The sequence below is a fragment of the Pseudophryne corroboree genome, chromosome 7, assembly GCF_028390025.1.
Source record: "Pseudophryne corroboree isolate aPseCor3 chromosome 7, aPseCor3.hap2, whole genome shotgun sequence".
Lineage (NCBI taxonomy): Eukaryota > Metazoa > Chordata > Amphibia > Anura > Myobatrachidae > Pseudophryne > Pseudophryne corroboree.
In genome coordinates, this window is record NC_086450.1 from 509,185,774 (window position 1) to 509,198,485 (window position 12,712).

The window sequence follows — 12,712 nt, forward strand, 5'->3', positions numbered from 1 at the left end:
TGATGGCAATCATACATTACCAGGAAAGTCCAGGAGCAGAGCATTTTCTCCCTCATGGAGAGGCTCAGGTAGGCAAGTATGGGCTGGTCTCCTGGATTGAGTCCCCCCCACTACATGCTCTGCCCCCTGACTGCAAGCATTGCAGAGTCACATGGACATTGGGCAGCTGCAGAGACTGCGGGGAGGGGTTGACCCCGGCTGGGTTATATAACCAGTCCCTCTGTTTTCTGTATTATTCCTGCAGTGTCTTCTACCGCAGCCTCTAGGAATACAGAGCCTCATCCTCTCTCACTATGTCTGGGAAAAAGGTGATTGTTGTCTTCGGAGCCACAGGTCAGTGGGGTTACTGGGACGGTGCAGCCTACAGGCAGTAAGTGGGTACAGGTACAGGGTAATTGATGGGCAGTCAGTGGGTACAGGTACAGTGTAATTGCTGGGCAGTCAGTGGGTACAGGTACAGTGTAATTGCTGGGCAGTCAGTGGGTACAGGTACAGTGTAATTGCTGGGCAGTCAGTGGGTACAGGTACAGGGTAATTGCTGGGCAGTCAGTGGGTACAGGACAGGTACAGTGTAATTGCTGGGTAGTCAGTGGGTACAGGTACAGTGTAATTGCTGGGCAGTCAGTGGGTACAGGTACAGTGTAATTGCTGGGCAGTCAGTAGGTACAGGGTAATTGCTGGGCAGTCAGTGGGTACAGGGTAATTGCTGGGCAGTCAGTGGGTACAGGTACAGGGTAATTGCTGGGCAGTCAGTGGGTACAGGTACAGTGTAATTGATGGGCAGTCAGTGGGTGCAGGTACAGTGTAATTGCTGGGCAGTCAGTGGGTACAGGTACAGTGTAATTGCTGGGCAGTCAGTGGGTACAGGTACAGTGTAATTGCTGGGCAGTCAGTGGGTACAGGTACAGTGTAATTGCTGGGCAGTCAGTGGGTACAGGTACAGTGTAATTGCTGGGCAGTCAGTGGGTACAGGGTAATTGCTGGGCAGTCAGTGGGTACAGGTACAGTGCAATTGCTGGGCAGTCAGTGGGTACAGGTACAGGGTAATTGCTGGGCAGTCAGTGGGTACAGGTACAGTGTAATTGCTGGGCAGTCAGTGGGTACAGGGTAATTGCTGGGCAGTCAGTGGGTACAGGTACAGGGTAATTGCTGGGCAGTCAGTGGGTACAGGTACAGGGTAATTGCTGGGCAGTCAGTGGGTACAGGTACAGGGTAATTGCTGGGCAGTCAGTAGGTACAGGGTAATTGCTGGGCAGTCAGGGGGTACAGGTACAGGGTAATTGATGGGCAGTCAGTGGGTACAGGTACAGTGTAATTGCTGGGTAGTCAGTGGGTACAGGTACAGTGTAATTGCTGGGCAGTCAGTGGGTACAGGTACAGGGTAATTGCTGGGCAGTCAGTGGGTACAGGTACAGGGTAATTGCTGGGCAGTCAGGGGGTACAGGTACAGTGTAATTGCTGGGCAGTCAGTGGGTACAGGGTAATTGCTGGGCAGTCAGTGGGTACAGGTACAGGGTAATTGCTGGGCAGTCAGGGGGTACAGGTACAGGGTAATTGCTGGGCAGTCAGTGGGTACAGGGTAATTGCAGGGCAGTCAGTGGGTACAGGGTAATTGCTGGGCAGTCAGTGGGTACAGGTACAGTGTAATTGCTGGGCAGTCAGTGGGTACAGGTACAGTGTAATTGCTGGGCAGTCAGTGGGTACAGGTACAGTGTAATTGCTGGGCAGTCAGTGGGTACAGGTGCAGTGTAATTGTTGGGCAGTCAGTGGGTACAGGTGCAGTGTAATTGCTGGGCAGTCAGTGGGTACAGGTGCAGTGTAATTGCTGGGCAGTCAGTGGGTACAGGTACAAAGTAATTGCTGGGCAGTCAGTGGGTACAGGTACAGTGTAATTGCTGGGCAGTCAGTGGGTACAGGTACAGTGTAATTGCTGGGCAGTCAGTGGGTACAGGTACAGTGTAATTGCTGGGCAGTCAGTGGGTACAGGTATATGGAGCCGCCAGTAAGGGTGCAGAGGTGAGGCAGCTGACTATCCAGGGTTTGTGGTGGTCAGTGACGCACAGTGTAGACTTGCTGCTCTCCAGCCAGGGAAGCCAGGGTCTGTGCAGCATGTGCGGCCGAAACATTTGGCTCCCAGTCAGGGGTACCGGGTGGGATTTTGGGGGGAGAGCTGGTCAGGGGAGCGGCAGGTGGAAGTAGTTCTCAGCGCCTCCCAATTCTGGCGTCCGGTTCATGTGCCTGCTTAGTTGCAGCATTGCTGGGTTGTAGGGAGAGGTAATGTGACCGACGGTCTCCTAATTACATCCCCTGTATATTTATATATATATATATATATATATATATATATATATATATATATATATATATAATAGATCTGTATAGCTATGAGCTGTGCTGTTAACTCCTTCTGTGCTGCAAGCTGTAGGCTGCTGGCACAGTGCTTATGCAACTCCAGCAAACATTTTACTTTGATTAAAGTCATGCTGGCACCTGTAGTGCCACAGTTGATTTGGGCTGCAGTTTCAGGGTATCACATGCACCCCTGCTGAAATCTTGCGTGTCCTCACGCAACAGCAGTTTTCAACATAACATATAATGACAGTACATGTGACAAAAAAACAACAATCACATATTCAGGAAAACATGGCATGTCAAACATCACATTACATACAAATCACATATTCTGTTGCGGTTTTCAAACGAGTTACAGTCCAGAGTCACATGTGATAGTAAAATGTTCTAGACATCTTGTGGCAATTGCGCCAAACACAGAGAACCTGCCCTCGCCTGCCCTTGTCTCCCCCCACGTCTGGGTCAAAAGAGACAGGTGGCTCTCGTGGGCCCCTCCCATTAAACAAGTTTCTCCAACTTTAGGAAAATAGATATAGGGGACTACATTCCCCTTGCGATCCTTGGCTCTTTTGGACACTCAGAAATGGCCAAACACAGTGCTCCCAAGGGTGTTGCTCCAACCAGGTGCACTGCATAGTCCCGATGTCCTGTGACATGAGTTCCACCTCCACAAATATTGCCCTTAGAGCCCCACGTTGGTAACCATGGTTGCTCGTATCCTGTTCGCGGACGCCAAATGTAATAGCCCACTGGTATTAGGTATGCATAATCTGCAGTCACTGTGTATAGTACATCGCACTTACTTTACCCCGGCTTGTCATGGGTTCAGGCACAGTTACCAGAGGGTCCCCTGAAGAATCAGGTCTTTAACTACAAGTACATTGTGGGTGTGGACTACAGGTGTCGGTGCAGCGCATAAAGAATTGGGCGCCAGGCCATCTCAGAAAAACAGCATAAACTTTATTTCAACATCAAACGGATATTTCAGGGATAACTTGTGAACACTCCTCCAGCACAAAGCATATCAGTTACAGTGGATCCCATATCAGGGCACCTCCTCCAGCGCATCGCTTAGTCGCAGCGGCATATTTATAGCGAACATCAGTACATACCAGGGCATTCTGTGACCAGTAGTGCTACACATCAGGTTGCCGTCTCTCTCTCTCTCTTACTTAGCGAGGATACTTTTCCTTGGGGGCGCTTACTCACGCCGCGTGGCTTTCCGACCACTTCACCCAGATACCTCTTGAGACTCACACCTTGAGTACACTTTTCTCCTGGCATCACCCTTTCACTGGATTCTGCATACTGCTGCTCTCACACTGCGATGTCTCCCTCTGTCAAATGCTTTGCTGTGGCTGGCATTACTCCCCACCTAAACATGTGGGGAGCCCTCACTGGGGCTACATCTTTCTGGTTAATCCACCACACACTTCAGCTAGCTAAAACATGTGCTTCTCCTCACTGTCTGTCTGCTCTCTGCTCTGCTGCTCTCATTCTGTTGTAGCTGAGTTGTGTCTCACTGCAGGACAACCTTTTTATAACCCTGCATTCCCAGGGTCAAATTCTAAATCTGGGATTTCCCGCTCTGTCTTTCCCGCTCTCAGTTTCCCGCTCTGAGTCTGCAAATGAGTGAGTCATGCCCTTTGCATTTTGCAGACTGATCTGTATAGCTATGAGCTGTGCTGTTAACTCCTTCTGTGCTGTAGGCTGCTGGCACAGTGCTTATGCAACTCCAGCAAACATTTTACTTTGATTAAAGTCATGCTGGCACCTGTAGTACCACAGTTGATTTGGGCTGCAGTTTCAGGGTATCACATATATATATATATATATACACACACTATCCTTCCCAACCTGTGGCTCATGTTTGCGGCGAAGGAACAGGCGGCACTCCAAGGACTTGTGCAAAAATTGAGTTTAGTATTCAAAACATGGTGAAAAAAGCAAAACAAACAAAATACAGGTATCCTACGACGTTTCAAGGCATGGCAGCCTTTTCATCAGGTAAGTAAACCCTGGTGCTGTGAAGAAAAACGAACCAAACTAAACACAGAGAACCTCACCTGTTTAAGTAGTGTGCAGAGAGACAATGAGTTCCCGGCGTCTGTAACCAGCACTTCAGGGTGGGTCACGTGAGCGGCTCACCGATGACGCGTCGTAACCTAGCAACGCGTCCGTGGTTATACAGGCGCCGGGGAAACCTGTCAGTGGAACGCAAACAGAGTGTGAAAGGCATGTACGCTTACATGCAGGAGGAGACCACAACTAAGTAAAATGTGGAGTGGAAATAGTGAATGTAGATAAAACAGAGAAACATAAGGATAATTAAAAGTCACTATTCACCAAGCTGTCAGACAATAAAGATCACATATATGCATAAACAGAAAGTAAAATGCTTGAACATGTATAAACATATGAGTACTTTGTGACACAATATCATGTATATGTGAAAGCTTGATCGTGGTATATAATTAATAAAGCACTGTACGTTGGCTGTCATCTGTCACCAGACAGCATGGGGAAAAAAACGGGAGGAAAGGGATAAGGGGGGAGGAGGGGGGGGGGGGGGAGGACAGGGAAGGGGGGAGGGGGGGGGGAGAGAAAATGAAGGAAGGAAAAGGGGCCCGCTGGGGGAGAGACATAGCAATAGATGCAGTTATTATGGTAGATGCCGTTGTTGAAATAACATGATAGAAAGTCCCTCATGAAAGGAATATATTCCACGTGAATCTTTCATTGAGGCCCTTGGGGGATAGTGCATCTAGAAGGAAGATCCATTTAGATTCGCATTTGGATAGTGCCCGCTGTCTGTCGCCTCCTCTTGGTGGTACCGGGATGTGATCGATGATTTTATATCGAAGGCTGGACAGAGGATGGCCACATAGTTTGAAATGGCGTGCTACTGGTTGGTCGATCTGTTTGCCATTTAAAGATGCTTTTATGGCTAATCGATGAAGCGCCATTCTTTCACGCAAATTTCTGATGGTTTGTCCCACGTACAGCATGCCGCATGGGCAAATGATAATGTAAACAATAAACAGAGTAGTGCATGTGAGCACATGTCGTATTTTATATTTATGGCCAGTATGTGGATTTGAAAATTCATGACCTGTTTCCAGATATTTACATGTGGTGCAGGAAGCACATTTATAGCACCCTGGTTTTTTTAATCTGAATGGTCGAAATTTTAGAGTGATCCTTAGGGGCTATGTTGGTTTTTACTAAGATGTCTCTAATGTTTGGTCCCCTTTGGTAACTCGGCATGAGTGTGGTATTTTTGAAGCAAGGGAGTTCTTTGTCACCAGAAACAATGGGCCACAGGCCTTTAGTAGCTCGTGGTAGAACTTTGCTGGCAGTGGTAAATTGAGTCACAAACGGAATGCGTGATCCCAGTTGTTTGTTCGAAGTGCTGTATAGCAACTGGTCTCTCGGAATTTGTAACACCTCATCTCTTGTCTTGGTTAATTCTCTAAGTTTGTACCCCCTATCAGCAAATTTGTGGATCATTTGTTCCAGCGTCTTGGCTAAAGTGAGCTTATCGCTGGATATACGTGCTGCCCTAAGCATCTGCGATCTTGGAAGACCCCGGATCAATGCTGGCGGATGGCAGCTGCTGTGGTGGAGCAGCGTATTGCGGTCCGTGGGTTTCGAGAATAACTTAGTTTGGAGCTGGTTATATACAATCTCGATCGTTACATCTAAGTAGTTGATACTGGTGGCGCTGATCTGATAAGTGAATTTTATGGGGGAATCTTCGATGTTGATTTGATTAATCAAGTAGGTGAGGTCTTCCTGTGTTCCTGACCAGATAATGAGTAGATCGTCGATGTAGCGTGTATAAAGTAATATTTTGCCAACTGTGTCTGGTGATGAAAAAAAGAACAAATCTTCCTGTTGGAACATAAAAACATTAGCAAATGATGGGGCCACTGAGGACCCCATCGCACAGCCAGTGGTTTGTATGTAGTATTGACCATGATGTAAGAAATAATTCTGTGTTAGGGTCTTAGACAATAGCTGCAAGAATAGTGGGATGGGTATAGCATCAAAATGGTGTTTGAAAAGGAACAATTCCATCGCCGCCAAACCACTGCTGTGAGGGATAACCGTATATAGATTTTTGACGTCTAAGGTGCATAGCAAGGTATTGGGAGGTATAGTTCCGAGGTGCTGCAATTTGATCAATAATTGAGTAGTGTCCTTCAAGAACGTGGGTTGTTGCATAATGTACGGTTGTACAAGGTGATCCAAAAATTGTGAAATAGGTTGTAACAGTGATCCGCGTGCTGAAATAATAGGTCTCGGTGGTGGATCCTGCGGGTCCTTGTGCAGTTTGGGAATAGTGTATAGGACCGGTGTGATAGGGTGGTTAGTGATGAGTGAATTATATGTTCTTTTGTCCAAATGTCCCAAATTGTGTGCTTCAGTTAGAATTGAATCCAATTCTCGTTTGAACGGATCCGTCGGATTGCCAGGTAGATGGCGGTATGTGGATTGATCTTGGAGTAACAGGTCGATATTGTTGATGTATTTATCAATATCCTGAATGACGATACCGCCTCCCTTATCCGCTGGACGGAAGACGATATCTGTGGGATATCGTGGGATAAATCACGTAAAGCCTTTTGCTCAGATCTGGAAAGGTTGGGAATAACTTTAGGCTGTGCTGCATGATATTTAGTAACTGCCATATCCATTAACCGGTTGAATGATTTCAATGAAGCATTTGCTGATGTGGGATCGAATGTGTTTTTTTTTTTTAGAAGTTATCCTACATAAGTTGGTGTCATTTAGAGAATCATGTTGGTGTTGGAAGAATTATTTCGTTTTTAAAGTCCTGTGAAGGCCATACAGATCCACCTTCCAATCGAAATCATGGTGATTATGTGTGGGCACAAAAGATAGCCCTTTATTGAGGACCTTTAGTTCAGTGTCGGTAAATTCCCGGGACGATAAATTAAATACTATTTCTTCCCTTTTGTTGATGGGCGGTTTGGAAGATCCTTTCATTTTGGCCCCCACGTCGCGTTCTTCCTTGTTGAGATGTTCCACTTTTGAACGTGTGGCCCTGGCTAAAGGGGTACGTGATGTCTGTGGGTCTTCAGAGTCGGTGACGAGAAAGTCACTGTCGCTGTTCGATTGGGATCTGTTTCTTCTTTGTGATGTCTGTCTATCCCTCCAGGAGATCCGAGATCTGGAGCGAGTGGGTGTGTCAGATCCCTGCAACCACCGGTATACCCTTTGGTCTTCATAGTCAGATGTTACAACAGAGAGTTTCTTCTGTTTGAATTTGATTAGGTCTTGTCGATATGCATTACATTGTTGTTCCAATTTTTCCCATTGGGGCTGATGTTTCTTATCCTCTAATTGTGTTTTGTATTTGGTAGCCGCAGCTGCTAATTTCGACCTGGTATCCACTAATGTAGATCTTGCTTCGTCTATGACTAATAACATAAGATCGAAGCTACACTTATTCAAAATGGATACCCATTTGCGACAGAACTCCGCGCTATTGCGGCCTATAGTGGGCGTATTTCTTATTCTGAACCCACGTGGTATCATCTTTGATCGGAAATAATCCGACAAGGATGTCCCATGTAGCAGATAGTCTGTTTCTTTATTGCGCAATTTGAGAAATGTTTGGAATATCTCATCAGTGGTGGGTAATTCCGGTTTAATGCTAAGATCTTCGCCAAAGAGGATCTGGTGGGCTTGTTCTGCATTGTAGCTGAGGGTTTCATCCAAATGTTGTTTAAGATCAATGAACGACAGGGGTCCCGATGTACAAGGGGTTGTCATGTTGCCTCCTGACAACAACAGCCACCCCGGTGCTGATAGCTGAACAGCAGATGTAGTGACGGTGAAATATACTGGTAGTGCAGTTCGTGGATAATAAAAGTCCAAAATAGATTATAAAAAATAGAGGAATACGCTGTTTACTGTGGGTGTCTGGCACGCACACAGCAGCTGAATACAAGTGATACAGGTGCCTTGATACATAGGGATGATTGCCACGTCCCAATAGCATACAGGAAAAAGCATCCGGCACTCTGATTAGATGGACAATTTGCCTGGGTGCCCTCCAAGAATCATATACACAGAGTATCCTTCCCAACCTGTGGCTCATGTTTGCGGCGAAGGAACAGGCGGCACTCCAAGGACTTGTGCAAAATTGAGTTTAGTATTCAAAACATGGTGAAAAAAGCAAAACAAACAAAATACAGGTATCCTACGACGTTTCAAGGCATGGCAGCCTTTTCATCAGGTAAGTAAACCCTGGTGCTGTGAAGAAAAACGAACCAAACTAAACACAGAGAACCTCACCTGTTTAAGTAGTGTGCAGAGAGACAAGGAGTTCCCGGCGTCTGTAACCAGCACTTCCGGGTGGGTCACGTGAGCGGCTCACCGATGACGCGTCGTAACCTAGCAACGCGTCCGTGGTTATACAGGCGCCGGGGAAACCTGTCAGTGGAACGCAAACAGAGTGTGAAAGGCATGTACGCTTACATGCAGGAGGAGACCACAACTAAGTAAAATGTGGAGTGGAAATAGTGAATGTAGATAAAACAGAGAAACATAAGGATAATTAAAAGTCACTATTCACCAAGCTGTCAGACAATAAAGATCACATATATGCATAAACAGAAAGTAAAATGCTTGAACATGTATAAACATATGAGTACTTTGTGACACAATATCATGTATATGTGAAAGCTTGATCGTGGTATATAATTAATAAAGCACTGTACGTTGGCTGTCATCTGTCACCAGACAGCATGGGGAAAAAAAACGGGAGGAAAGGGATAAGGGGGGAGGGGGGGAGGGGAGGGGAGGGGAGGGGTGGGGGGGGGGGGGGGGGGGAGGACAGAAAATGAAGGAAGGAAAAGGGGCCCGCTGGGGGAGAGACATAGCAATAGATGCAGTTATTATGGTAGATGCCGTTGTTGAAATAACATGATAGAAAGTCCCTCATGACAGCCAACGTACAGTGCTTTATTAATTATATACCACGATCAAGCTTTCACATATACATGATATTGTGTCACAAAGTACTCATATGTTTATACATGTTCAAGCATTTTACTTTCTGTTTATGCATATATGTGATCTTTATTGTCTGACAGCTTGGTGAATAGTGACTTTTAATTATCCTTATGTTTCTCTGTTTTATCTACATTCACTATTTCCACTCCACATTTTACTTAGTTGTGGTCTCCTCCTGCATGTAAGCGTACATGCCTTTCACACTCTGTTTGCGTTCCACTGACAGGTTTCCCCGGCGCCTGTATAACCACGGACGCGTTGCTAGGTTACGACGCGTCATCGGTGAGCCGCTCACGTGACCCACCCGGAAGTGCTGGTTACAGACGCCGGGAACTCCTTGTCTCTCTGCACACTACTTAAACAGGTGAGGTTCTCTGTGTTTTAGTTTGGTTCGTTTTTCTTCACAGCACCAGGGTTTACTTACCTGATGAAAAGGCTGCCATGCCTTGAAACGTCGTAGGATACCTGTATTTTGTTTGTTACTTTTTTCACCATGTTTTGAATACTAAACTCAATTTTGCACAAGTCCTTGGAGTGCCGCCTGTTCCTTCGCCGCAAACCTGAGCCACAGGTTGGGAAGGATACTCTGTGTATATGATTCTTGGAGGGCACCCAGGCAAATTGTCCATATAATCAGAGTGCCGGATGCTTTTTCCTGTGTGTGTGTGTGTGTGTGTGTGTGTGTGTGTATATATATATATATATATATATATATATATATATATATATATATATATATATATATATATATATATATATATATATATCTATCCCATATTTAAATGGGCCAGGTCTGTGCCTGGCCGTAACGCTGGGCGGAGTCACAGTCACAGCCAGGAACAGTCCCCTCCCTCGGTCTGCCCATCCCCACCAGTTCCCTCCCCGTCTCCGCCCACTCCCCTCTCTCTCCCTCCTCCCCGTACACTCCCTGCACCCTGGTGACACTGCAGCCGGTGAGTCTTGCGGCTGCCGCACAGTCCGGAGAATGCCGTGGACGACCTCTGACTGCCACACCCACCCCCCTCCCACCCACAGCCTCCACCACATCCGCCCCCCACCCGCGGCAGACGCCCCACACCACCCCGCACCCTCCCACCCATGGCACACACACCTGCACCACCCCTCCCCCACCCGCGGCACTCACGCCCCTCCCCCACCCGCAGTACTCCCGCCCCCACCCATGGCACCCACATCTGCAGCACCTCCTGCCCCTCCCCTACACGCGGAACTCCTGCCCTTCCCCCACCCGCCCCCTCCCCCACCCGTTGCACCCACACCTGCAGCACCCGTAGCACCCACACCTGCAGCACTCCTCGCCCCCTCCCCCACCCGTGGCACTCCTGTCCCCTCCCCCCACCCGTAGCACCCACAAACCGCGGCACCCCCCACCCGCGGCACCCCCCACCCGCGGCACCCCCACCCCCACCCCCCCCCCCCCTGCTACACCCCCCGCACCCTCCACCCCTCCCCCACCCGCAGCACTCACAGTATCCACCACATCCGCCCCCGCCCGCGGCACTCCCACCCCCCTCCCACCCGCAGCACCCCCGATCCTCCCCCACCCGCGACACTCCCACCCCCTCCCCCACCCGTATCGCCCACAACCGGCAAACCCCCCACACCCACCTCTCCCCCACGCTACTCCCCTCCCACATCTGCAGCAACCCTGCTCCCGCCCCCACAACTGCACCCCCCCCCCAACCCTTGGAACGCCCGCACCCGCCTCCCACCCCCCAACCGTAGCACCACTGCACCCGCCCCTGCTCCCCCCGCACCTGTCCCCCACCCATGGCACCACGCCCCCACCCGCAGCACTCCCCCTCCCCCACCCACGGCACTCCCACACCTTCTTCTCCCCCAGCCCCCCCACCCCTCCCACACCTGCATCACCCCTGCTCCAAACCCCCCACCCATGGCACCCCCGACCCTCCCCTACGCACACAGCACCCCTGCTCCCGCACCCCCACCCCTCACCTACCTGCAGCACCTCCCGCACCCATGGCACCCGCGCATCCACCTCCCACCCACCCAACCGCACCACTCCGGCAACCAGCCCCTTCCCCCACCCGCAGCACCCCTGCACCCCCCCTCCCCCCCCAACACCCATGCACCTGCCCCTCCACCACCCGCAACACCACCACAGCCTGCCCTCCCCAACTGCGGTAACCCCACACCTCGGACACCATCCGCAGCTGCTACAAGTGATTCCCTGAATCAGGGTGATCAGCGGCACGGATAGGCACCTCCATCTCACTGAACCCACCCCCTTTCCAAACTCCCCACACACACACTGAACTTCTGTGAGTATAGGCCCTCATTCCGAGTTGATCGGTCGCAAGGCGAATTTAGCAGAGTTACACACGCTAAGCCGCCGCCTACTGGGAGTGAATCTTAGCTTCTTAAAATTGCGACCGATGTATTCGCAATATTGCGATTACTAACTACTTAGCAGTTTCAGAGTAGCTCCAGACTTACTCTGCCTGTGCGATCAGTTCAGTGCTTGTCGTTCCTGGTTGACGTCACAAACACACCCAGCGTTTGCCCAGGCACTCCCACCGTTTCCCCGGCCACTCCTGCGTTTTTTCCGGAAACGGTAGCGTTTTCAGCCACACGCCCCTGAAACGCCGTGTTTCCGCCCAGTAACACCCATTTCCTGTCAATCACATTACGATCGCCGGAGCGAAGAAAAAGCCGTGAGTAAAAATACTATCTTCATAGTAAAGTTACTTGGCGCAGTCGCAGTGCGAACATTGCGCATGCGTACTAAGCGGATTTTCACTGCGATGCGATGAAAAATACCGAGCGAACAACTCGGAATGAGGGCCATAGTTCCTACCAATGGACATTGGATTAATAAAAAACACTAATGCTGTGGCCATTATGTGTCTAAGCGACACTGCTACCTGTGGCCATTGAGTGTATAAGCGACACTGCTACCTGTGGCCATTGTGTATAAGTGGCGCTGCTACCTGTGGCCACTGTGTGTATAAACGCAGCTACTACCTGTGGCCATTGTGTCTATAACCAACTCTGCTACCTGTGGCCACTGTGTGTATATGCGGCTCTGCTACCAGTGGCCATTGTGTGTGTGTATAAGCGCCACTGCTACCTGTGGCCATTGTGTGTATAAGCGACACTGCTACCTGTGGCCATTGTGTGTATAAGTGACACTGCTACCAGTGGCCATTGTGTGTATAAGCGGTGCTGCTAAAAGTGGCCATTGTGTGTATAAATAGTGCTGCTACCTGTGGCCATTGTAGGTATAAGTGGCTCAGCTACCTGTGGCCACTATGTGTATAAGCGCCTCTGTTAC

The 12,712-nt window shown here is 49.3% G+C and overlaps 1 protein-coding gene across 1 annotated transcript in view; it reads left to right on the forward strand.

The window, feature by feature from the left end:
* The first annotated feature begins 205 nt into the window (after positions 1 to 205).
* The window catches only part of LOC134943952 (nmrA-like family domain-containing protein 1), a 27,854-nt gene continuing 15,347 nt past the window's right edge, over positions 206 to 12,712 (forward strand). Inside the window, exon 1 of the mRNA XM_063932508.1 lies at positions 206 to 333. Within this exon, the coding sequence (XP_063788578.1) occupies positions 294 to 333 (40 nt within the window). The 5' untranslated portion in view covers positions 206 to 293. The remainder of the gene's footprint in view (positions 334 to 12,712) is intronic.